Source organism: Oncorhynchus clarkii, chromosome 17, assembly GCF_045791955.1.
Source record: "Oncorhynchus clarkii lewisi isolate Uvic-CL-2024 chromosome 17, UVic_Ocla_1.0, whole genome shotgun sequence".
NCBI lineage: Eukaryota > Metazoa > Chordata > Actinopteri > Salmoniformes > Salmonidae > Oncorhynchus > Oncorhynchus clarkii.
Genome location: NC_092163.1, coordinates 29,864,108 through 29,891,257, shown reverse-complemented (window position 1 = coordinate 29,891,257; position 27,150 = coordinate 29,864,108). Strand labels below are relative to the sequence as shown.

Here is a 27,150-nt window from a genome sequence, read left to right as displayed (position 1 = left end):
ACTTCATGATGACAGAAGTGAGTGCTACGGGGCAATAGTCATTTAGTTCAGTTACCTTTGCTTTCTTGGGTACAGGAACAATGGTGGCCATCTTGAAGCATGTGGGGACAGCAGACTGGGATAGGGAGAGATTGAATATGTCCGTTAATACTCCAGCCAGCTGGTCTGCGCATGCTCTGAGGACGCGGCTAGGGATGCCGTCTGGGCCGGCAGCCTTGCGAGGATTAACGCACTTAAATGTCTTACGGAGGCAACGGAGAAGGAGATCCCACAGTCCTCGGTGTGGGCCACGTTGGTGGCACTGTGTTATCCTCAAAGTGCGCAAAAACATGTGTTTAATTTGTCCGGAAGCAAGACGTCGGTGTCCGCGACGTGACTGGTTTTCCCTTTGTAGTCCATGATTTTCTGTAGACTCTGCCACATACATCTCGTGTCTGAGCCATTGAATTGCGACTCCACTTTGTTTCTATACTGACGTTTTGCCTGTTTTATTGTCTTATGGAAGGAATAACTACACTGTTTGTATTCGGCCATATTCCCAGTCACCTTGCCATGGTTAAATGTCGTCATTCCCGCTTTCAGTTTTGCGCGAATGCTGCCATCTATCCACGGTTTCTGGTTAGGGTAGGTTTTAATAGTCACAGTGGGTACAACATCTCTTATACACTTCCTGATAAATTGTAGGCATCCCAGAAGTTGGAGTAGCAGTGGTCAAGTGTTGTAGCAGTGCAAGTACTGCAGTCAATCTGTTGATAGAACTTCGGTAGCATTTTCCGCACATTTACTTTGTTAAAATCCCTAGGTACAATAAATACGGCCTCAGGATATATGGTTTCCAGTTTAAATAAAGTCCAGTGGAGTTCTTTTAGAGCCGTTGTGGTATTGGCTTGAGGGGGATCATCTGTTCACCTACTCTGCTTCTCACAAAGACACAGCGGTTGGAACCAGAAATCACAAATTTGGACTCATCAGAACAAAGGACAAATTTCCGCCGGTCTAATGTCCATTGCTCGTGTTTCTTGGCTCAAGCAAGTCTCTTCTTATTATTGGTGCCCTTTATTAGTGGTTTCTTTGCAGCAATTCGACCATGAAGTCCTGATCCATGCAGTCTCCTCTGAACAGTTGATGTTGAGATGTCTGTTACTTGAACTCTGTGATGCATTTATTTGGGCTGTTATTTCTGAGGCTGGTAATGAACTTATATTTTTTTGACTGCACTTGAAGAAACTTTAAAAGTTCTTGAAATGTTGTGCATTGACATGTCTTCTTGTCTTAAAGTAATGATGAACTGTTGTTTCTCTTAGCTTATTTGAGCAGATCTTTCCATAATATGGAATTGGGTCTTTTACCAAATAAGGCTATCTTCTGTATACCACCCCTACCTATCTTGTAAAGGTGGATTTTCCTTGGATCAGACGGCCTTCATAAATGGACATTTTGGGCATACTTTGACTGATTCAATCGGGAATAAGACCCAATTGTGATGTTTATGGGACATAGGAGTACCAACAAAGAAGCTCGTCAAAGGTAATGAATGTTTTATATTTTATTTCTGCGTTTTGTGTAGCACCGGCTACCGCTAAATCTTTTGTTATCAGATAATAGCTTCTCATGCTTTCGCCGAAAAGCATTTTACAAATCTGACATGTTGGCTAGATTCACAACGAGTGTAGCTTTAATTGAGTATCTTGCGTGTGTGTTTTAATGAAAGTTTGAGTTTTATCGAGTACTATAGGTGGCGCTCTGAAATTTCCGCTGATTTGGTTCCTGTGCAGGAACCAACATCCGTAACAGATTTAAGAACAATTCTAGAGTGTCAGCTTAAGACTTACAGAAATCTCTGGAACATGCTAACATCTCTGTTGACGAGTCTACGACACGTAAAACACTAAACAAGAATGGTGTTCACGGGAGGACACCACAGAAGAAGCCACTGCTGTCCAAAAAAAACATAGCTGCATGTCTGAAGTTTGCAGAAGTGCACCTCGATGTTCCACAGCGCTACTGGCAACTACAGTTGTGTTTTTTGGAAGTGAACACTGTCGTGGTAATTTCCTGTATTACTAAGTGAAAGGAGAGTTTACAAACCACACACAAGTCAGAGTTATACTTTAAACTTCATCTTTTAATAATATGAGCTTCACCATAGCCCTTTGACTCTCAGATCAATTCAGTGTCGATAAATGAATTCTGAGTGTCAACATAATGGTAACTGAGATCTTTTATAGCAAAGATCCACCCCTCTCAACTCACAATGATGAACCACAGGTCTTAGGAAAACTGCACAAAGGAAGAATTTTACTTGAGAGAGGAGTATCCCATAGCCAGAGAGCATTAGCTATAAATTATTGTTCAGTTTGCTCTCTTAGACGAGGTTCTACTTCTCGTTCTTGGTACTTCCTATTACCAAAACATTACCTCATCCAATGGCATATATCAATTGTCAATTCTAGATATTCCCATCTCTAATACAACCACTCCTGGACAAGCTCACGGAGAGGAGTGAGCCTCTAGGTCATATACTACGAAAGACAAGTTTCGACATCATAGGGGACATACAATCGTTCCAGACACTGCCATACTCCTCCCCCGAATGGGAAAAGTAGGGAGTGACTGGTGTACAGACCTTGTGGAGCCCTTCACATATTTTAACAGATACGCCCACATATGAAGACAATCCTGACCTCTCCCCTCTCTGGGCCCCAACATTTTTTCCACATAAGCATATTTATGAAAATTGATAAACATCTTATTTATCAATGTTACCTAACTAATTCTGATTCTGCTATGACAACACACAACACTATGTGTGGAGAAAAAAAGGCACAGCACACCAACATCAAAACCTCATCCCACTGAAATGTATGGTGGAGGGAGCATCATGGATTGGGGCTGCCTCAGGGCCTGGACAGCTTGCTATTATCGATGGAAAAATTAATTCCCAAATGTATCAAGATATTTTGCAGGAGAATGTTAGGCTATCTGTCTGCCAATTGAAGCTCAACAGAAGTTGGGTGATGCAACAGGACAACAACCCAAAACACAGAAGTAAATCAACAGAATGGCTTCAACAGAAGAAAATACCCCTTCTGGAGTGGCCCAGTCAGAGTCCTGACCTAAACCCGATTGACATGCTGTGGCATGACATCGAGCAGCTCACACCAGACATCCCAAGAATATTGCTGAACTGAAACAGTTTTGTAAAGAGGAATGGTCCAAAATGCCTCCTGACCGTTGTGCAGGTCTGATCCGCAACTACAGAAAACATTTGGTTGAGGTTATTGGCGCCAAAGGAGGGTCAACCAGTTATTAAATCAAAGGGTTCACAAACTTTTCCCACCATGCACTGTGAATGTTGACACGGTGTGTTCAATAAAGACATGAAAACGTGTAATTGTTTGTGTGTTATTAGTTTTAAGCACACTGTGTTTGTCTATTGTTGTGACCTAGATGAAGATCAGATCAAATTTGATGACCAAGGTATTTCCAAAGGGTTCACATACTTTTTTTGCCACTGTATATGTTATTTCATAGTGTTGATACCTTCACTATTATTCTACAATGTTGAAAATAAAGAAAAACCCTTGAATGAGTACATGTGTCCAAACTTTTGACTGGTACTGTAAGTATTCACACCCCTTTTGCTATGACACTCCAATTTGAGGTCAGGTGCATCCAATTTCCTTTGATCATCCTTGAGTTGTCACCTAATTTTGATTGGAGTCCACCTGTGGCCAATTCAATTGGTTGTACATGATTTAGAAAGAAACACACCTGTCTATAAGGTCCCACAGTCGACAGTGCATGTCAGAGCATAAACTATACCATGAAGTCTAAGGAACTGTCTGTAGATCTCCAATATATAATTGTGATGAGGCATGGATCTGGGGAAGGGTATTAAACAATTTCTAGTGTTAAACGTTTTTCAAGAGCACAGTGGTCTCCATCATTGGGAAATGGAAAAAATATGGAACTAGCCAGCCTCTTTATAGAGCTGTTCGTCTGACCAAAATGAAGGACCTTGGTCAGGGAGGTGACCAAGAACCCGATAACCACTCTGACAGAACTACACGGTTCCTTGGCTGAGATGGGAGAACCTGCCAGAAGGACAACCGTCTCTACAGCACTTTACCAATCTTTGCTTCATGCGAGAGCTTCCAGATGGAAGCACATGAGAAAAAGGCACATGACAGCACACCTGGAGTTTGCAAAAAGGCACATGAAAGACAGATCATAAGGCAAAAGATTCTGTGGTCTGATGAGACAAAAATGTAACTCTTTGGTCTTAATGCAGTGCTATGTCTGGGGAAAACCAGGCACAGCTTATCATCCATCTAACACCATTCCTACTGTGAAGCAGGGCGGTGGCAGCATCCTGCTATGAGGTTGCTATTCAGTGGCAGGGGCTGGGAGACTGTTAAGGATAGAGGGAACAATGAATGGAGCCGAATACATGAAAATCCTTGATGAGAACCTGCTTCAGAGTGCAAACGATCTTAGACTGGTATGAAGATTATACGTTTAAACAGAACAATGACCCCAAGCATCGAAGGAAAATGGCAAGAATCGTACAGGGTAACAGGTGGGCCACAAACAGGCAAATAATGGCATAGTACAACAGTGTGCAGAACGGCATCTCAGAACGCACAAGTCATCAGTCCTTGTCACCTATGGGCCATTGCAGCAGACGACCACACCGTGTCTTCACTCCTATCAGCAAAATCAAGAAGCAGCGGCTCCAGTGGGCACGTGATCACCAACACTGGACAATTGAGGATTGGAAAAACATTGTCTGGTCTGACAAATCCAGGTTCCTGTTGTGTCATGCTTATGGCAGAGTCAGGATTTGGCGTGAGCAGAACGAGTCCATGGCTCCATCCTGCCTGGTGTCAATGGCGCAGGCTGGTGGCGGTGGTGTAATGGAGTGGTGAAGTTTTCCTGGCAGACGTTAGGTCTCTTGATACCAACTGGGCAATTTTTTTCATGACCCAAATAATTCATTATTTTCTGGAGGCTACAGGGGGTCCGAACTGGTACTAGTTGGGTGTACCTAATAAACTGACAACAGTGTATATTTCTATATGTTGTTGCGTAGCTGACTGTTTCAGAACTAGGAAAGTATCTGAGAATTTCAGATAGCTATAATTCCAACGTGATTAGTCAAATGTGTGATTCAATCTCTGACTGAAATGGTGATCAATATGAAACGCTGATGACAAGGGCTTTCATCCTCACGATTTGATTTAATTTCCTTACAAGTACATTTCCTGTGAGGTAAAAGGGGGATCTGTGTCAATTAAAATTGAGAACACAAAATCACGGCCTGTATGCCATTATCTGATGAATCACAGTAGCACAATCTGTATTATGTGCATATGTAAGCTATACTGGGGAACCAGGGGGTAGTAAACCCAATTATTGAAATGCTTAATCAATTATTTTAGTGTAACAAAGTTTAGAATGTGCTGTAAGCTCACTCAACAGCTAGTTTGAAGTGTTGAGGATGGAACAATCCAATCGGTGCCTAACTTAATGGCGTAAAATAAATGCCTGAAACTATATCCCCTACATATCGCTCTTGACAAAAAGAAAAAAAAACAGTACGGGAAGCTCTCTTCTACACTGTTCAACCAATCCAGTAAATGTAGAGGAGGGATTAAGATGGTGTCGCCTTTGTAACATCTAACGTCCAAAAGCAGACTTTTTGTAATGGGCTGTCTTTTCATTTCCCCTGAAAACCAGAACATTTGGTTGTCGGGACTCAGTAGAAGCTCGGGTGGGTCAAACCGTTGGTACGTTGTCAAGGAGGGAGGTCACGTGTGTTCTGGTTCCTCTGCCTCACAACACACGTGTATGGGACAGTGGAGTATGCTATGGGACAGTGGAGGAAGCTAATCTGTTACTAGCACACTGACCCCTGTTACATAAAAAAATACTACAGTTTTCTATAGAATACTACAGTACTCACTATACTATACTACACACTGAAGTATCCCTCGGTCATGTGTAGACCCCAGTCCTAACCACCTGCAGGTTATGGAAATGTTTATATTTGTGTATTCTTCCAGTAGGTTTCCTCAAGGAGAAAGCCTCCACTTCTATGTCAAAGAAAAGAAAATCACTACAATAAGGTCCTCAAAACACTACAGTGTACTACAATCCGCAAAAACAAATACATGAATTCCTATAGTGTACTCTATATAGTACAGTTATTTTACTACAATAGTTATACTATAGTTAAGTCTAAATAATACATTATACTAAAGTTAAAACTTCAGCAAAGTCTGCAAAAACACTACAGTAAATACTGTAATAATAATACCATAGTATACTATAGTATTTTTTTCATGTGGTTAGCTCAGCAAACAGTTTACTAATTTACATAATATGTAGCTAACATCTCCCTGTTTTTCATCTATGTGTGGATCAGTTTGATGACAATGCACGACAAATATCAAATTACCGGTCAGAAATTAGAGGAACTGGGTGAACTGTTTAAGGGTTTATGCAATACACATTAAAGCAACTCCTATTCTAACTGGTTTTTAATGACCGCATTGGAATTTGATTTGAGGGCAGAATTCTGAAGTACTTTGTCTTCTGCTTTCTGGGGCATATGAAAGCAGCGATGGAACTGTCTTTGCCTCCCGCAGCAGATTTTTTAAAGAATCTCAGTACTCCCCGGGTCACGAACTTCAAAGCGCCAAAAACGGGATCCCTCTCCATACTGTCAACAGCCAGTCAATGCAGAAGACTACAGCAAATGTCATTCGTGTCACTGGATGTGTGTAGGAGTTGTGTAGGTGAGGGGAAGAAATTATCATAAATTACAATAGAGTAAAGATTAATTTAACAGTCCATTAGCACACCATTAGATTAAACCACACTCATTAAAATTATAAATGATAATTATGAAGATAGTTATTTCTACATTGCAGAGAATAAAGTTAATTATTATTCAAATGAACACATGTAATGCAATTTCATGTTAAAATTATGTAATCAACCTCACATGAATGAAAATGGTTGAAGATGCTATCTTCCTCATTGAACACTGTCTATTTGTTTGTGAGCTCAATTTTATTTTTCAATTATCCTTTTTTTCTCTCTCACTATAATTGTACCTCCTTAATGGGAAGTCTGATAATGCCTGGACAGGAAGACAGGTTTTCAAGCAGAGACATTATTTTTCTATCTGTTTACGGTATCGATGCAAGGTGTTGGAAAAGCTTCTTGTGGTTCTGTTTCAGCTCAAACTGTAGTAAATTATGTGTTATGTCCTATATACAGATGAAGTCAGAAGTTTATATACACTTAGGTTGGGGTCATTAAAAGTTGCTTTTCAACCACTCTTGTTAACAAACTATAGTTTTGTCAAGGCGGTTAGGACATCTACTTTGGGCATGACAAAAGTAATTTTTCCAACAATTGTTTACAGACAGATTATTTCACGTATAATTCACTGTATCACAATTCCAGTGGGTCAGAAGTTTACATACACTAAGTTGACTGTGCCTTTAAACATACTTCTTTCAGAGAAGTATGTCATGGCTTTAGAAGCTTCTGATAGGTTAATTGACATAATTTGAGTCAATTGGATGTGTACCTGTAGATGTTTTTCAAGGTCTACCTTCAAACTCAGTGCCTCTTTGCTTGACATCATGTGAAAATCAAAATAAATCAGAAAGACCTCATAAAATAAATTGTAGACCTCCACAAGTCTGGTTCATCCTTGGGAACAATTTCCAAACGCCTGAAAGTACCACGTTCATCTGTACAAACAATAGTACGCAACTATAAACACCATGGGACCACGCAGCCGTCATACTGCTCAGGAAGGAGACGTGTTCTGTCTCCTAGAGAGGAAGGTACTTTGGTGCGAAAAGTTCAAATCAATTCCAGAACAACAGCAAAGGACCTTGTGAAGATGCTGACGGAAACAGGTACAAAAGTATCTATATCCACAGTTAAACGAGTCCTATATCGACATAACCTGAAAGGCCGCTCAGCAAGGAAGAAGCCACTGCTCCAAAACTGCCATAAAAACCAGACTACGGTTTGCAACTGCACATGGGGACAAAGATCGTACTTTTTGGAGAAATGTAATCTGGTCTGATGAAACAAAAATAGAACTGTTTGGCCATAATTACCATATGTTTATAGGAAAAAGGGGGAGGCGTGCAAGCCGAAGAACATCATCCCAACTGTGATGCAGGGGGGTGGCAGCATCATGTTGTGGGGGTGCTTTGCTGCAGGAGGGACTGGTGCACTTCACAAAATAGATGACATCATGAAGCAACATCTCAAGACAGTCAAGAAGTTAAAACTTGGTCACAAATGGGTCTTCCAAATGGACAATGACCCCAAGCATACTTCCAAAGTTGTGGCAAAATGGCTTAAGGACAACAAAGTCAAAGGTATTGGAGTGGCCATCACAAAGCCCTGACCTCAATCCTATAGAAAATTTGTTGGCAGAACTGAAAAAGCATGTGCGAGCAAGGAGGCCTTACAAACCTGATTCAGTTACACCAGCTCTGTTAGGAGGATTGGGCCAAAATTCCCCCAATTTATTATGGGAAGCTAGTGGAAGGCTACCCAAAACATTTGAAACAAGTTAAACAATTTAAAGGCAATGCTACCAAATACTATTTGAGTGTATGTAAACTTCTGACCCACTGGGAATGTGATGAAATAAATAAAACATTCTCTACTATTATTCTGACATTTCACATTCTTAAAATTAAGTGGTGATCCTAACTGACTTAAGACAGGGAAATTATTAAACGTCAGGAATTGTGAAAAACGGAGTTTAAATATATTTGCCTCAGGTGTATGTAATCTTCCGACTTCAACTGTATGTGGCAGGGTCTACAGAAAATCACGGATTACAAAGGGAAAACCAGCCACGTTGTGAATACCAACGACTTGCTCCCGGACAAGCTAAACACCTTCTTCACCTGTTTTGAGGATAACACAGTGCCACACGGCCCACTCCCAAGGACTGTGGGCTCTCATTCTCCGTGGCCAACGTGAGTAAGACAATTAAGTGCGTTAACCCTCGCAAAGCATGCGAAGACCAGCTGGCTGGAGTGTTTACGGACATATTCAATCTCTCCCTATCCCAGTCTGCTGTCCCCACCTGCTTCAAGATGTCCACCATAGTTCCTGTACCCAAGAATGCAAATGTAACTGAACTAAATGACTATCGCCGCGTAGCTCTCACTTCTGTTTTCATGAAGTGCTTTGAGAGGCTAGTTAAGGATCATATCACCTGTACCTTACCTGACACCCTAGATCCACAGATGATGAAATCGCACTGCACACTGACGTTTCCCATCGGAACAAAAGGAATTCCTATCTAAGAATGCTGTTCATTGACTATAGCTCAGCCTTCAACACCATAGTACCCTTCAAGCTCATCATCAAGCTTGGGGCCTTGGTTCTGAACCCCACCCTATGCAACTGGGTCCTGGACTTCCTGACGGGCCATCCCCAGTTACTGAAGGTAGGAAACAACACCTCCACTATGTTGATCCTCAACACAGGGGCCACACAAGGGTGCGTGCTCAGCTCCCTCTTGTACTCCTTGTTCACCCATGACTGCGTGGCCATGCATGCCTCTCACTCAATCATCAAGTTTGCAGATGACACAACAGCCTGATTACCAACAATGTCGAGAGCCTACATGGAGGATGTGAGGTCCCTGGGAGTGATGCCAGGAAAATAACCTCTCCCTCAACGTCAACAAAATGAAGGAGCTGATCGTGGACTTCAGGAGACAGTAGAGGGAGATTGCCCCTCTCCACATCAACAAAACCGCAGTGGAGAAGGTGAAAAGCTACAAGTTCCTCGGAGTATACATCGCTGACAATCAGAAATGGTCCAACCACACAGAAAGTGTGGTGAAGAAGGTGCAACACCACCTCTTCAACCTCCGGGAGTTGAAGAAATTTGTCTTGGCCCCTAAGACCATCACAGACTTTTACAGACGCACATTTATAAGCATCCTATCGGGATATATCACCGACTGGTACGGCATCTGCAATGCCCGCAACTGTAGGGCTCTCCAGGGGGTGGTGCGGTCTGCCCAACGCATCACTGTGGGCATGCTGCCTGCACTCCAGGACACCTACAGCACCCGATGTCACAGGAAGGCCAAAAAGATCATCAAGGACATCAACCACCCGAGCCATAGCCTGTTCACCTCGCTATCATCCAGAAGGCGAAGTCAGTATAAGTGCATCAAAGCTATGACCGAGAGACTGAAAACAGCTTATATCTCAAGCCCATCAGTCTGTTAAATAGCCATCACCCGGCTACCACCTGGTTACTCAACCCTGCACCTTAGAGGCGGCTGCCCTATGTACATAGACAAGGATTCACTGGTCACTTTAATAATGTTTACATACTGCTTCACTCATTTCATTTGTATATAATGTAATGTATTTTAGTCAATGCCATTCCGACATTTTTCATCCTAATATTTATATATGTTTTAATTCCATTCATTTACTTTTAGATTTGTGTATTGTTAGATACTACTGCACTTTTGGAGCTCCATCCGCAATAACATCTGCTAAATTTGTGTGTGACCAATAAAATGTGATTTGATTTGTTTTGCTTTTGACCCTACTCATATTTCCTAGACAATGCTGTATATACACACACACTACATTGGCACTCCCACAGACATCCACATACACTACATATATATATACACACACACACACACACACACACACACACACACACACACACACACACACACACACACACACACACACACACACACACACACACACACAGTACATACACATTACACACTTTTACACTCATAATTAGCTGCTGCTACACTGTTCTTTATTTTACTCTAATTATTAACTATCCTGACGCCTAGTCACTTTACGCTGCCTTCAGGTACATATCTACCTCAAATACCTTGTACCGCTGCAGATTGTTGTGGTACTGGTTTCCCTGTATATAGCTCCATTCTTGTGTATTTTATTCCTTGTGTTACTATTTATTGGAAATGTTTTAACTCTGCATTGTTGGTAGCTAACCGAGCAGCTAACCGATCGCTGCATCTGTACATAGTCCATCTGTAAATAGCCCACCCAATTTACCTATCTTATCCCCATTCTGTTTTTATTTATTTACTTTTCTGCTCTTTTGCACACCAGTATCTCTACTTGCACATGATCATCTGATCATTTATCACTCCAGTGTTAATCTGCTAAATTGTAATTATTCGCCTACCTCCTTATGCCTTTTGCACACAATGTACTGTATATAGACTCTTTTTTTCTACTGTGTTATTGACTTGTTTATTGTTTACTCCATGTGTTGTGTTGTTGTCTGTTCACACTGCTATTCTTTATCTTGGCCAGGTCGCAGTTGTAAATGAGAACTTGTTCTCAACTAGCCTATCTGGTTAAATCAAGGTGAAAAAAAGGTCTCATAAGCAAGTATTTCAAGGTAAAGTCTAAACCAGATGTATTCGGTACATATGACAAATACAATTTAATTTGATTGATTTGAATGTCTTTTCTATGGCTGTACCATAGCCAATATTCCAACAGAACCTTAAGGTAGGCACAGATTTATCCCAAAACCTGTACTGTATCTAGAACAGTGGCTCCCAAACTGTGGTGCGCGAGGTGTCAGCAGGACTTTAAATGGTTTTAAACTTACTCTTGAAAGTTGTAATAGTAGAATGCACAGGGTGCAATTTCGAAATTGGGTAGTGTATCATCAGTATCTCTTGTCATGTTAGTCACACCTTAGAGAGCTATTTATAACTTGTCAGAAATGTCTAGATCAATTAGCTCATGTCAGCTGTTTTTTTATTTAGTTTTTTTTTAGACCATATACAGTATATTGTTGAAATTGTTTTTGTCACTCAAATATCACATGAATACGCATTAGACATGGCAAAATGTATAGAATTGCAAGAAAAGTACCTTTAAAACAAAATAATTTTATTTGCACCACATGACAAAGTGTGTCGAATTACAGGAAATAAGATTGAAACCTGCAAAATTCTCTACGCCAACAAGAGGGGTGTGAACAGTTTGTGTCATGAACAGTGCTTGTGCCCATAGAAATAGACTTGGCGTGTGCCAATATTGGAAGGGGGGCCCCGAGTGAAAACATTTGGGAACCCCTGATCTAGAACACTCTGTCATAAAGCATTAGTACCATTTCAATGGTAATTAAAAAGGCTAATTAAAAAGAGCATAAAATTCAGGGTATGGATTACCCTTAGTCTGTGTTTAAGAAATGACAAAGTGAATTTCAAACTGTTTAATGCATCCTCATACTTAACTTTCAGCTGCAGATACTGAAAAACGTCCTCCGCTTAACTACTTAGGGTCTTTGTCTTGTACCTATCAAGCGAAAACATCACAGAGAAGACCTCTGATTCACTGAGAGAGATATTTAAGAGCCCTCAACCAATGGATGTGCAAGGGGCCGAGCACCCAGCCTTGTGATGCCGCCTTCCCATTCATTATCACCCAGTACTCCCAGCCGCCTCAATCATTTTGCTCTCCTCCTATTGTTTCCTGGTGATGAACGAGCAACAGAGGCTCTAATCTATCTGCAGGGCAGCTCCATTTATCCACGCGGCTGAAAAATAGATGGTATATGAAGTGTAATTTGGTGCCATTGCCCGGCCCTGTCCCTGTGGATGTGTCAGCGCCGGTTTGATTAAATCCCCTTTATAGGAAATCAATACTTTCTTCATTAGGCCTCTCCATTCAACAATCCAGCCTTCTTCATAAACATCAAACCCATGTGGGTAAAATGGAGAAGAGAAATGAGTGGAATCAGCCACTCCTATTCACTCTGGCCTTCTCCCTCTTCCCCTATTCCCTCAGTCATAACCACCACCGTCCTCATTCCCTTCTCATTGTTCCCACGCTACTGGAGTGGAGTAAGCAGGCTCAGAGAAGATCCATAGCAGAAATGCTAATGCTCACCAGAGAAAAGGTCTCAGAGAAGGCCTCGTAAGGGCCTGTAAACCATACACTCTTAGAAAAAGGGTTCTTTGTCAGTGCCCATAGGTGAACCCTTTTGAGTTCCATGTAGAACCCTTTGTGTAACCAAAAAGGGTTCTGCAAAGGGTTATCCTATGTGGACAGCCAAAGAACCCTTTTAGGTTCTCGATAGCACCTTTTTTTCTAAGAGTGTACTAATGACCAAGGAAGAAGCCTTTGAGAAATATTGCAACCAAACAGCAAATCCCAGCCAAGTGGATAGATCAGACGCAGAGGAACGAATAGCACATTAGGTAGCATTGACATTCAATACAGTCAAATGATTTTGTGAACAGCTGGTCAGCTAGCCAGTTAATTTTCCTATGTTCTTTGGGCAGGGGACCTGAGTCGAATCATTTTAAAGGCCGGGAGGGCGTATGACATCTTTTATTTATCCTCCCTTGCTGATAAAGAGATGGCTAGCTCTGGCCACGCTTCCGCCAGGGCTATTTTAATGTTTGCAAGTGTCACCTGCTGTCAATTTAAATTTGAGGAGAGAAGCTCCCTGGAGGCTAATTTGCTGTTGCAGTGGCTACGCGCTAGCGAATGGCAGCACCCATGCCTGGTGCCTCCCCGTCACTCTCTATCTCCCCCACATAATCTCTTCCTTCATTCCTTCATCCCCTTATGGTGAAATGTTCTACTTTTGCCGATTGCATTGAAACTTCAGCCACCTACTGTATAGCCTGCCAAAAAAATGCCTGGTTACACCAACCCCCAAAGGAGAAAAAAACAAGCTTATTTATCATCCCTTGTTATCCTGAAAGTGGTGTGAAACAGGATATCACATATCACCGAGGCCCTAATTTCAAATCAAATCAAATTATATTGGTCACATACACACATTTAGTAGATTGTTATCAAAATGCTTGTGTTCCTAGCTCCAACAGTGCAGTAGTATCTAACAATTCACAACAACACACACATCTAAAGGAAAAATAATGGAATTAAGAAATATCTAAATATTAGATTGAGCAATGTCGGAGTGGCATTGACTTAACTTCAGTAGAATAAATACAGTATACAGATATGAAATTAGTAAAGCAGTATGTACATATTATTAAAGTGACTAGTGTTCCATTATTAAAGTGGCCAGTGATTCCAAGTATATAGGGTAGCAGCCTCTAAGGTGCAGGGTTGAATAACCGGGTGAAAGCCGGCTAGTGATTTAACAATCTGACGGTCTTGAGGTAGAAGCTGTTTTTCAGTCTCTCGGTCCCAGCTTTGATGCACCTGTACTGACTTCGCCTTCTGGATGATAGCTTGGTGAACAGGCCGTGGCTCGGGTTGTTGATGTCCTTGATGATCTTTTTGGACTTCCTGTGACATCGTGTGCTGTAGGTGTCCTGGCAGAACCCTTTTGGAGAGCCCTGCGTTTGCTGGCTGTGCAGTTGCCGTACCAGGCGGTGTTACAGCCCGACAGGATGCTCTAAATGTGCATCTGTAAAAGTTTGTGAGGGTTTTAGGGGCCAAGCCAAATTTTTTCAGTCTCCTGGGGTTGATGAGGCACTGTTGCGTCTTCTTCACCACACTGTCTGTGTGGGTGGACCATTTCAGTTTGTCAGTGATGTGTACGCCGAGGAACTTAAAGCTTTCCATCTTCTCCACTGCGGTTCCATCGATGTGGATAGGGAGGTGCTCACTCTGCTGTTTCCTGAAGTCCATGATTTTTTGTTGATGTTCAGTGAGAGGTTATTTTCCTGGCACCACACTCCCAGGGACCTCACCTCTTCCCTGTAGACTGTCTCGTCATTGTTGGTAATCAGGCCTACTACTGTTGTGTCGTCTACAAACTTGATGATTGAGTTGGAGGCGTGCGTGGCCATTACAGTCATGTGTGAACAGGGAATACAGGAGGAGGCTGAGCACGCACCCTTGTGTGGCCCCTGTGTTGAGGATCAGCGAAAAGGAGATGGTGTTTCCTATCTTCACCACCTGGGGCCAGCCCGTCAGGATGTCCAGGATCCAGTTGCACAGGGTGGGGTTCAGACCCAGGGCCCCAAGCTTAATGATGAGCATGGAGGGTACAATGGTGTTGAATACTGAGCTATAGTCAGTCAATGAAGAGCATTCTTACATAGGTATTCCTCTTGTCCAGATGGGTTAGGGCAGTGTGCACTGCGATGGTAATTACACCGTCTGTGGATCTATTGGGGCGGTAAGCAAAATTATGTGGGTCTAGTACCGGGAGCCTTGCGAGGGTTAACACGCTTAAATGTCTGACTCACGGTCGGCCATGGAGAAGGAGAACCCACAGTCCTTGGTAGCGGGCAGTGTGTGATCCTTAATGCGGGCAAAGAAGGTGTTTAGCTTGTCCGGAAGCAAGACGTCAATGTTCGCGACGTGGCTGGTTTCCCCTTTGTAGTCTGTGATCGTCTGCCAGAGACGTCTCGTTTCTGAGCCGTTGAATTGCAACTCCACATTGTCTCTGTATTGACGTTTTCCCTGTTTGACGTTTTGCGCAAATGCTGCCATCTATCCACGGTTTATGGTTTGAGTAGGTTTAATAGTCACAGTGGGTACAGCATCTCCTGTACAACTTAGTCACCATATCCGTGTATTTGTCGATATTATTCTCAGAGGCTACCCAGAACATATAACAAACCCTTGTTGGTGATTGCTTGAATTGATAAGTACTGACCCATTTCACAAGGTGACCTCTTAACACACCTACTGGGAGCTCCAAAAGTTTTTAGGACAGTGACACATTTTGTTGTTGTTTTGGCTCTGTACTCCAGCACTTTGGAATAATGATGAGTTAGAAAGTTAGAAGCTCAAGGTTAGCATTTTGGGGGGGATATGATATTTATGCCTCTAACTTTCTCACTCATCAAAATTCATGGTATCATCCACTTTAATGTAGAAGTGTTTAGAAACCTATTCTTATTTAGAATAAAAGTGACTCCAAAATGACACAATACGTTATTTACCATTCATTTCTATTGGGCACAAAATTATCTGAAACACAACCACAACCAACCAAATGCCTCCAACAAATTTGTAGAATTCCAAGCTTGATGTAGTCCTTGAGTGCTGTGAATATGGTATCAAATACTTAACTTTTTACTACTTTAATACACATACTGTACAAGTGAATTTGTCCCCCTTCCTTTGGTCACCTAAAATGTACAAAATGTGCTGTAATTTCTAAACGGTTCACCCAATGTGGATGAAAATACCCTGAAATTTAAAGTTCTGGTGTACGGTGTGAAATCAACAACAAACGTGTCACTGTCCCAACACATTTGGAGCTCACTGTATGTTCATTTGAAAATGTACATTTAAAATAGATGCCTCTTATAACATGAAGGGTAAATTGACCTGCGCTAACACGTCTTGCTGGCTATTCCTGTGTGGAGTGGGTTGAACCACAGGTAGAGACTCTGGCCTATCTAAAGTGCATGCCTGCAATGCCCCTGCAGATGTTGAGTGTGTTACTGGGGTTTTTGTATGTTGCACTAGCAGGCCTCCTCTAGCACACAGGTCTGTGTGTGGCCGCTACTCCTACTGCCCACCTCACACCACCACACACACCACCCTTACTGCCTAACACACACCACCCCTACTGCCTGACACACACCTCCCCTACTGCCTGACACACCACACTACCACCCCTACTGCCTGACACACAACTCCCCTACTGCCTGACACACACCACACACACCACCCCTTCTGCCTGTGCTAGTAAAGGCCACTCACCATTAAAGCTGGATGAACACAGATAAGCAGAAGAGAGAGAAACAGGAAAATGGCTGCAGGGACAAACTTGCTGCGAATATCAGAGATTGTGATGGAAATTAATTCTGCCAGCGAGGGAGGGCAGGCGAGGAAAGTGAAGGAAATCAGTGGCAGCGCTTTTTCGGCTGTGTTAGGGGGAGGAAATGCAGTGAGGCAGCATGGCCCCTGGGCTAGCTGAAGGGCCCTTCGTACTGGAACTCAATTATGCATCAGTCTGGTGATCCATTGAACATGGTCGCAGCTATGCTAATGGTTTATCAAGTTGCCCAGCTGCAGCCCCCGGCCACGGCACTGTGTCTGCGGAAAGGTCCCTCTTCCCAGGCAACATTAGAAATGTATTGGTGGTTGGGAAACGTGCATCTAATTAATGTTTTTGGAGCACGGTGCAAACTTGTGCAGAAGGTTCGCCCAGTGCTGGTGTGATGGAAAAGCTGGGATTTGGAATAGAATGCCTGTCAGTTTATATGTGGATAATAGCAGAAATAATTTGAACAGAATGTGTAGAAAGATGAAACGGGAATAAAAAAATCATTTTTAGACCTACTGGAATTTACGTGTGTGTTTTGAAAAGAACAGCAAACAATACTAGATTAATCCCCATGTCAGCGACATTGCAAACATTGCTGATTTGTTTTCTAGACAAAATAAAATATTCAGTGCTACAACTGTCCTTGGAGGACAGTCAAAAGATTCATGTTGTATTGCTCAACAGTGTGTAATGTTGTTTACCTCCCTTGGTATGACCTTTTACACAGTCAACATATAGACTGTCGCTGTTCGATAGACACATGAAAACATATTAAAAGTACAGCGGTGCTGGGCTGGGCCATAGTGTAAATGGCTGCAGGTATTAGCAATATATTTCCTGCTTGCCTGACAACGGTGGCAATGGGTGTCAGCACTTCCTATTGGCAGAAGAGAGACCCAATAACTCAAAGGAAGAAAACAATCAATACACCCCCACCTCTGTTGTTCTGCTGGCGGTTTCACAACAGAATATGATGGACTGTGACCTTCATGCCTGTGCCGCTCTGCTAGAGCTTGCTAATTATTGTGCAAATGATAGCGGAGAGGACGGTAATAAGCAAGACATCACATTCTGACAGGGAATTAGGATCTACCAGCCCCACCACCTTAGCTCTATTGTGGAAGAGAGAAAAAAAAGTGTGCTATTACACATTTATTAAGCCCTTCGCTGTTATCTCGGGAAGGACATGTACCTTCTGGGGTGACTTATATTTGTTTTTCTCAGGTGCCAAGACACTTTGGGATATATGGGGCTTTGCACTGACCTGCTTTAGTGTCATCTAAGGGTATGAACAATGATTTCTATGTACACTAGATGACATACAGGGGAGGGGGGCTGTTTTGAAGCCAACGTGCCTCCATATTGGTACTCCCACACCGTTGTAAAAAAAATGCATTTATTAATGTCGACATTTGTTTTTGCCATGTTTATTCTATTGCAGATAAAATAATGCATACTTTTAAAAAATCGAATAAAACATGAAAAAATATATTAAAACATTTCCTTAAAGTATATTTTTATGTATTTAAAATACTTAAATACAATTTTAATTGAAATACTGTAAAATTCCATTCATTTTTGTGGAGGTCTGTTCCTTCCGGGGAGTGCCAATATGGCCAATTGGTGGCTTCAAAGCCTCTCATTGGCAAATACATAGCATCCGCAATGCAGGGTATATATACATCACTGGGTACGACCTTGAAAGGAATATGAGCCTCAGATCTTGTTCCCACATTGCTTCTATGTCACTTTTTGACCTTAGTTCTTTTGTTATGTCTTTGTTTTAGTATGGTCAATGCGTGAGTTGGGTGGGTTGTCTATGTTAGTTTTTCTATAATTTGCTATTTCTGTGTTTGGCCTGGTATGGTTCTCAATCAGAGGCAGCTGTCAATCGTTGTCCCTGATTGAGAACCATGTTTAGCGAGCCTGTTTTCTCTTGTGTTTCGTGGGTGATTATTTTCTGTTTTCTGTTGTGTGTCTGCACCAGCCAGAACTGTTTTCGGTCGTTTCTCTTTGTTATTTTTGTTATTTCCGTATTCATTCTAATAAATATGGACACATCCCACGCTGCACCATGGTCCTCACCTTCTTCCACCAACAACGGCACATACAGAATCGCCCACCACCAAAGGACCAAGCAGCGTGGTAACGGGCAGCAGCAGCAGGAGCAGCGCTATAAGGAGGAATGGACATGGGAGGACATTCTGGACGGCAATGGTTGCTACACATGGGAGGAGTTCCTGGTTGGAAGGGATCGCCTCCCATGGGAACAGGTGGAGGCAGCCAGGAGAGCGGAGGCAGCAGGTAAAGGGAGCCAGCGCTTTGAGGGAACACGGCTGGCAAGGAAGCCCGAGAGGCAGCCCCAAAAATGTATTGGGGGAGGGCACGTAGGAGATGTAGTCATGTAGGAGACCTGAGCCAACTCCCGTGCTTACCGTGGAGAGAGCGGGACCGAGCAGGCACCGCGCACGGTGGCCCCGTTGCGCAGGCATAGCCCGGTGCGGTACATAGCAGCGCTTCGTATCGGCCGGGCCAGAGTGGGCTTCGAGCCAGGTGCCATGAAGCCGGCTCAGCACATCTGGTCTCCACTGCGTCTCCTCGGGCCGAAGTACATGGCACCAGCCCTACGCATGGTGTCCCCGGTTCGCCAGCACAGCCCAGTGCGGGCTATTCTACATCGCCGCACTGGCCTGGCTACGGGGAGCATTCAGCCAGGTAGGGTTGGGCAGGCTCGGTGCTCGAGAGCTCCAGTGCGCCTTCACGGTCCGGTCTATCCGGTGCCACCTCCATTCTAAGAGCAAATATTATTCATATACAGTTCTTTCGGAAAGTATTCAGACCACTTAACTTTTTTCAAATTTTGTAAAATACAAAAAAATACAAATCCTCTGCAATCTACACACAATACCCCATAATAACAAAGCAAAAACAGGTTTTTATACATTTTTTAAATGTATATATATAAAAAAAAGCTTATTTACATAAGTATTCAGACCCTTTGCTATGATCCTCGAAATAGACCTCAGGTGCATCCTGTTTCTATTGATCATCCTTGACATGTTTCTACAAATTGATTGGAGTCCACCTGTGGTAAATTCAACTGATTGGACATGATTTCGAAAGGCACAAACCTGTCTACAGTATATAAAGTCCCAAAGTTGACAGTGCATGTCAGAGCAAAAACCAAGTCATGAGGTCGAAGGAATCATCCGTAGAGCTCCGAGACAGGATTGTGTCAACGCACAGATCTGGGGAAGGGTACCAAAACATTTCTGCAGCATTGAAGGTCCCCAAGAAACAGTGGCTTCCATCATTCTTAAATTGAAAACATTTGGAACCACCAAGACCCTTTTTAGAGCTGGCCGCCCGGCCAAACTGAGCAATCGGGGGAGAAGGGCATTGGTCAGGGAGGTGACCAAGAACCCGATGGTCACTCTGACAGAACTCTAGAGTTCCTCTGTGGAGATAGGAGAACCTTCCAGAAGGACAACCATCTCTGCTGCACTCCACCAGTCTGGCCTTTATGGTAGAAAAGGCACATGACAGCCCGCTTGGAGTTTGCCAAATTGCACCTAAAGAGTCTCAGACCATAAGAAACAAGATTCTCAGGTCTTATAAAAGATTTATAAAGATGTAACTCTTTGCCCTGAATGCCAAGCATCATGTCTGGAGGAAACCTCACACCATTCCTACAGTGAAGCATGGTGGTGGCAGCATCATGCTGTGTTTTTCTTTCAGTGGCAGGGACTGAGAGAAGTCAGGATTGAGGCAAAAAAGTACAGCAAAGCTTCCGAGTGCTCAGGACCTCAGACTGGGGCAAAGGTTTACCTTCCAACAGGACAACGACCATAAACATACAGCCAAGACAGCGCAGGAGTGGCTTTGGAACAAGTCTCTGAATGTCCTTGAGTGGCAGAGCCAGAGTCCAGACTTGAACCCAATCAAACATCTCTGGGGAGACCGGAAAATAGCTGTGCAGCAACGCTCCCCATCCAATCTGACAGAGCTTGAGAAGAATGGAAGAATGGAAGAAACTCCCCAAATACAGGTGTGCCAAGCTAGTAGCGTCATACCCAAGAAGACTTGACGCTGTAATTGCTGCAAAAGGTGCTACAACAAAGTATTGAGTAAATTGATTAAATGACGGCCATAGGTGGCGCACAATTGGCCCAGCGTCGTCCGGGTAACGGGAGGGTTTGGCCTGGATCGGCCATCATTGTAAAATAAGAATTAGTTCTTAACTGACTTGCCTAGTTAAATAAAGGTTAAATAAAAAAATATTTAAAAAGTAAAGGGTCTGAAGAAATGTAATATTTGGCTATTTTGTTTTATAAATTAGCAACAATAAAAAAAAAATATTTTTGCTTTGTCATTATGTGTTATTGTGTGTAGATTGACGAGTAAAAAAAATATTTAATCAATTTTAGAATAAGGCCGTAACGTAACAGACATTGCCTCCCAGAGCTCTCCACACAGACACACAGGAGGCCGGGGAGCAGCTTCACACTGTTCTGTTCAATAGAATCAACTTTAGTCCTTTCAACTCTTGTCTTTAAAGTCCTTTTTTGTTCTTTTACACACTCAATTTACATACTGCAGAATTCTGAATCTCTCAAAATGCAACGCCTATAGTCAGAGTGCGAATTACACCACAACATTATCTCTATATAAAAAATCATATGGGCCTATTAGTAAAGACGGTATTTAAACGGTAAAAATGAATTACCTTTTAATGTGTCACACAACATTTCATTATTTTTTCATCTGATTGTCAAACAAATCACTTCAAAAAGTAGGCTTCCTGTGCATGTTCATCCACAAAATAATTCCAACATCCAAACGGCATGTATACTCGCGCCATTTGATTAATGGAAATAGACTTCTGTTTACGAAACACCAAAAAGTGTGCCCACTGACATTCAGCGATTGCCATTGATTAGGCCTACATTAATTGATGCATCTTCCTGGCAAATGTTTTAAAAAATTGCAGCCTGAAAAGTCAGAAAACCTGAAATGTGGCTGAAACTGTCCTAGTTAAAATAGGATGGTCACATGTATAAGGGCACAAGGTGAGACCCAAATGCAGGCACAGGAGTAGATGGTTGAGCTCCGATATTTATTATAACAAAGGGAGTAGGCAAAGGCAGGTCGGGGACAGGCAAGAGTTCAGAAACCAGGTCAGAGTCCAAACAGTACCAGGTGATAGGAAGTCTCGAGGTCAGGCCAGGCATGGATCAGAAACCAGATCCGAGTCCAGAACAGTACAAGGGGATAGGCAGGCTGGTAGTCAGAACAGGAGTGGTCAGGCAGGCGGGTTCAGAGTCGGGACAGGCAACGGTTGAAACCAGGAGGACTAGAAACAGAGACCAGGAAAAATAGGAGCAAAGAAAACCGCTGGTTGACTTGGCAAACAAGACGAACTGGCACAGAGAGACATGAAACACAGGGATAAATACACCGGGGAAAATAAGCGACACCTGGAGAGGGTGGAGACAATCACAAGGACAGGTGAACCAGATCACGGTGTGACAAGATGGTAAACTTATTAGACTAGGCTACAATGTGTATTACCATGAACTTCAAAAAGGCCTACCGGTAGCCAGTGATATTGTGGTAAAAAAAATGGTTGGTGAACTGATTCCTGGGCGCGGTAAAAAAAAAAAGCTAATGCTCCCTATACTTTCAATGCATTTTTCTGAAAAAGCTGGTTAATCAGCATTTACTTGTGTTTACCCTCCACTAGGCCTACACCGCCGGTAGCCTACCCTCTCAACCGAGGCAATTTTACACACATGAACACATGCAGAACAGGTAGCCTACGTTCAATATAATACATGAGTTGAATCAAAACATGTTTTACACATTGGTTCATGAGTTGTCTATAATTCATGAGTTAATGCTTGGAGTCTTCACAGATTGTGTGACATAAAACAATACCTTTACTTCATTACATTAATGACATTTATGACAGTGTTATTTGTCATTAATTACAACATCGAACTAAACCCTGTATGAATCATGGATCTTGGAGATCTTGGAAAATGCACTGTATGTCAGAGTCATGTGTATAGGTGGCAGGGAAGTCAGGCGCAGGAGAATCAAACTGAGTGTAATGGCGTAATTTAATAACAATAAACGAAATATACTTCAAACACCTAATGTAACAATAAACAAAGAGGGTACGAGGACCCGTCGCGCACCAATACAAAAACAACACAACACTGAGTAACAAACAATCTCTGACAAAGACATGAGGGGAAACAGAGGGTTAAATACACAACAGGTAATGGATGGGATTGAAACCAGGTGTGTAGGAAGACAAGACAAAACCAATGGAAAATGAAAATTGGATCAATGATGGCTAGAAGACAGGTGACGTCGACCTCTGAGCACCGCCCGAACAAGGAGAGGATTCGACTTCGGTAGAAGTCGTGACACTGTAACTACGCCTACGTAAAAGTCATTACTTTTTACCGTGAAAACAGTTTTCATGGGCACAGAAATCCAAAATAATGTAAGCCTATGTAAGCCTAAATTAAATACTTCTAACTGAGCGTTAACCTCTTCTAGCTGAAATAGTCATCTACAGTGCATTCGGACCACTTGACTTTTTCCACATTTTGTTACCTTACAGCCTTATTCTAAAATTGATTACATTGTTTTTCGTCCCTTATAAATTGACACACAATACCCCATAATGACAAAGAAAAAACAGGTTTGTAGAAATGTTTGTAAATGTATAAAAACCCTAACCTGAAATATCACATTTACATAAGTATTCAGACCCTTTACTCAGTACTTTGTTGAAGCACCGTTGGCAGCGATTACAGCCTTGAGTCTTCTTGGGTATGTCGCTACAAGTTGGCACACCTGTATTTGGGGAGTTTCTCTCATTGTTCTCCGCAAATCCTTTCAAGCTCTGTTAGGTTGGATGGGGATCGTCGCTGCACAGCTATTTTCAGTTCTCTCCAGAGATGTTCAATCTGGCTGGCCCACTCAAGAACATTCAGAGACTTGTCCCAAAGCCACTCCTGGGTTGTATTGGCTGTGTGCTTATGGCCGTTGTCCTGTTGGAAGGTAAACCTACCATAAAGGCCTGATTGGTGGAGTGCTGCAGAGATGGTTGTCCTTCTGGAAGGTTCTCCCATCTCCACAGAGGAACTCTGGAGCTCTGTCAGAGTGACCATCGGGTCCTTGGTCACCTCCCTGACCAAGGATCTTCTCCTCCGATGGCTCAGTTTGGCCGGGCGGCCAGCTCTAGGAAGAGTCGTAGTGGTTCCAAACTTCTTCAATTTAAGAATGATGGAGGCCACTGTGTCCTTGGGGACCTTCAGTGCTCTAGACATGTTTTGGTACCCTTCCCCAGATCTGTGCCTCGACACAATCCTGTCTCGGAGCTCTATGGATAATTCCTTCAACCTCATGGCTTGGTTTTTCTCTGACATGCACTCTCAACTGTGTGACCTTATATAGACAGGTGTGTGCCTTTTAGAAATCATGTCCAATCAAATGAATTTACCACAGGCGAACTCCAATCAAGTTGTAGAAACATCAAGGATAATCAATGGAAACAGGATGCACCTGAGCTCAATTTTGAGTCCCATAGCAAAGAGTCTGAATACTTATGTAAATAAGGTATTTCTAATAACCTGCTTTCATTTTGTCATTATGGAGTATTGTGTGTAGAATGATACTTACTTAAATCAATTTTAAATTAAGGCTATAACGTACCAACATTTGGAAAAAGGAAAGGGGTCTGAATACTTTCCTGAATGCACCATACTGTCATTAAAATATAGCCTACTTGTTGGATGGATTGGATGCACATTGGTGTCTAGCTGTAGGCTAGTTGTCTCGTGATATTGTTGACCATCATCACCTGATCCAGGAAAGAAAACTAAATAAAGCTAAATAAACGGTCTACTACTTCTGGCCACGGATGACACGGAAAACACCAGTAGCCTATTCGCGTGCACCAACAAACAGCTGACTGACAAAAGCAAACGATGATAAATGAACAGATACGTCTAATGTATTGGAATCAAGGCAGCATGGAAAACAAATGGCGAAAATAAGGAAGTACAAAGGAAAATCTATGCTTAAAGTAGCTCAGTTGAAGCCGAAATTCAGCACTACTTAGTGGACAGAGCCGCCACATAGAAATAAATGGTTTAAACCATGATGGAGAGGTGGGGGTGTTAGTTTCATTTGGAAGCTTTTATTTTCATATTTACCACGGTAAAACATATTTACCACTACATCTAAAACAAATAGGAGAATGATTGAATTAGCATTATTTAGAGACCCCCCCCAAAAGTTAGACTGTGTTGTATTTAGAGGAGTTAATGTCTCATTCAGGGATCTGAGTCCCCCCTGGCTCCCCCATAATTTGCACCTTACCTAAAGTAACAGTAAAACTGACAGTACTGGGTGACTCTTGGAACTTAGTTTTCAAATAACTGTGTCTGCAAACCCACTGTGTCAATTTAATGTTTATTACACACGTTGGTTCAACATAATTTCATTGAAATGACGTGGAAACAACATTGATTCAAACAGTGTATGCCCAATACATTTTTTTACATGTTTTATTTCACCTTTATTTAACCAGGTAGGCTAGTTGAGAACATGTTCTCATTTACAACTGCGACCTGGCCAAGATAAAGCAAAGCAGTGCGACACAAACAACAACACAGAGTTACACATGGAATAAACAGACATACAGTCAATAACACAATAGAGAAAAAAAGTATATATACAGTGTGTGCAAATTAGGTAAGATAAGGGAGGTACGGCAATAAATAGGCCATAGTGGCAAAATAATTACAATTTAGCAATTAAACACTGGAGTGATAGATGTGTAGAAGATACTGGGGTGCAAAGAAGCAAAAAAAAAAAACATTATGGGGATGAGCTAGTTGGATGGGCTATTTACAGATGCTGTGTACAGGTGCAGTGATCTGTGAGACGCTCTGACAGCTGGAGCTTAAAGTTAGTGAGGGAGATATGGGTCTCCAGCTTAAGTAATTTTTGCAATTCGTACCAGTCATTGGCAGCAGAAAATTGGAAGGAAAGGCGGCCAAAGGAGGAATTGGCTTTGAGGGTGACCAGTGAAACATACCTGTTGGAGAGCGTGCTATGGCTGGGTGCTGCTATGGTGACCAGTGAGCTGAGATAAGGTGGGACTTTCCCTAGCAAAGACTTATAGATGACCTGGAGGCAGTGGGTTTGGTGACGAATATGAAGCGAGGGCCAGCCAACGAAAGCATACATGTCGCAGTGGTGGGTAGTATATGGGGCTTTGGTGACGAAACGGATGGCACTGTGGTAGACTGCATCCAGTTTGCTGAGTAGTGTTGGAGGCTATTTTGTAAATGACATCGCCGAAGTAAAGGATCGGCAGGATAGTCAGTTTTACGAGGGTTTGTTTGGCAGCATGAGTGAAGGATGCTTTGTTACGAAACAGGAAGCCAATTCTAGATTTCATTTTGGATTGGCAATGCTTAATGTGAGCCTGGAAGGAGAGTTTACAGTCTAACCAGACACCTAGGTATTTGTAGTTGTCCACATATTCTAAATCAGAACCATCCAGAGTACTGATGCAGGGCGGGCGGGCAGCGATCGTTTGAAGAGCATGCATTTAGTTGCAATGGGAAGTGACAGAAGTCTGTTAAGTGATGGCAACCTTGATGTTATTTGGTTTTCTTTTGTCCATCATTATCGATTGTTGAAAGGAATTCTGCATATCTTGTCTAGTATTTCTCTATTAACTCATAGCACCTCAGTAAACCAACACAGTTTTGTCCTCGCAGCAAGTAGAATATCTACCACAGCAAAACATCCACCAGGGGACTTACAGTATAATTCATTGACTTCCAAAACAAAACAAAAAAAGTTGAAGAGCAACTTATCATCCAAAGAAAAGGAACTTACAATTTTTGTTTATCATCCTTTTCCCCCCTCATCGCAGATATTTTGAGGTTCCTAACCAAGATGTCTCTGAAGGTTCAGACCAGCAACGTCACGAACAAGAACGACCCCAAGTCCATCAACTCACGCGTGTTCATCGGTAACCTCAACACAGCGGTGGTGAAGAAGATGGATGTGGAGACCATCTTCTCGAAATATGGCCGCATGCTGGGCTGCTCTGTGCACAAGGGCTACGCCTTTGTCCAGTACGCCAGCGAGAGGCATGCCAGTGGGGCTGTTATTGGGGAAAACGGACGAATGCTGGCGGGACAGACTTTGGGTGAGTCCTGTTTGGGTTCTTCTCTCATTCGTCTGAATAGTGAATACTACCCAGCTAGCACATAACGTTCTAAGAACCATATGTTTCTTAGAGTTTGG

At 42.5% G+C, this 27,150-nt stretch overlaps 1 protein-coding gene across 1 annotated transcript in view; it reads left to right on the top strand.

Moving 5' to 3' along the window:
* The window catches only part of LOC139369702 (RALY heterogeneous nuclear ribonucleoprotein), a 187,702-nt gene that overhangs the window by 69,728 nt on the left and 90,824 nt on the right, over positions 1–27,150 (top strand). The window contains exon 3 of the mRNA XM_071108964.1: positions 26,774–27,052. Within this exon, the coding sequence (XP_070965065.1) occupies positions 26,797–27,052 (256 nt within the window). The 5' untranslated portion in view covers positions 26,774–26,796. The remainder of the gene's footprint in view (positions 1–26,773; positions 27,053–27,150) is intronic.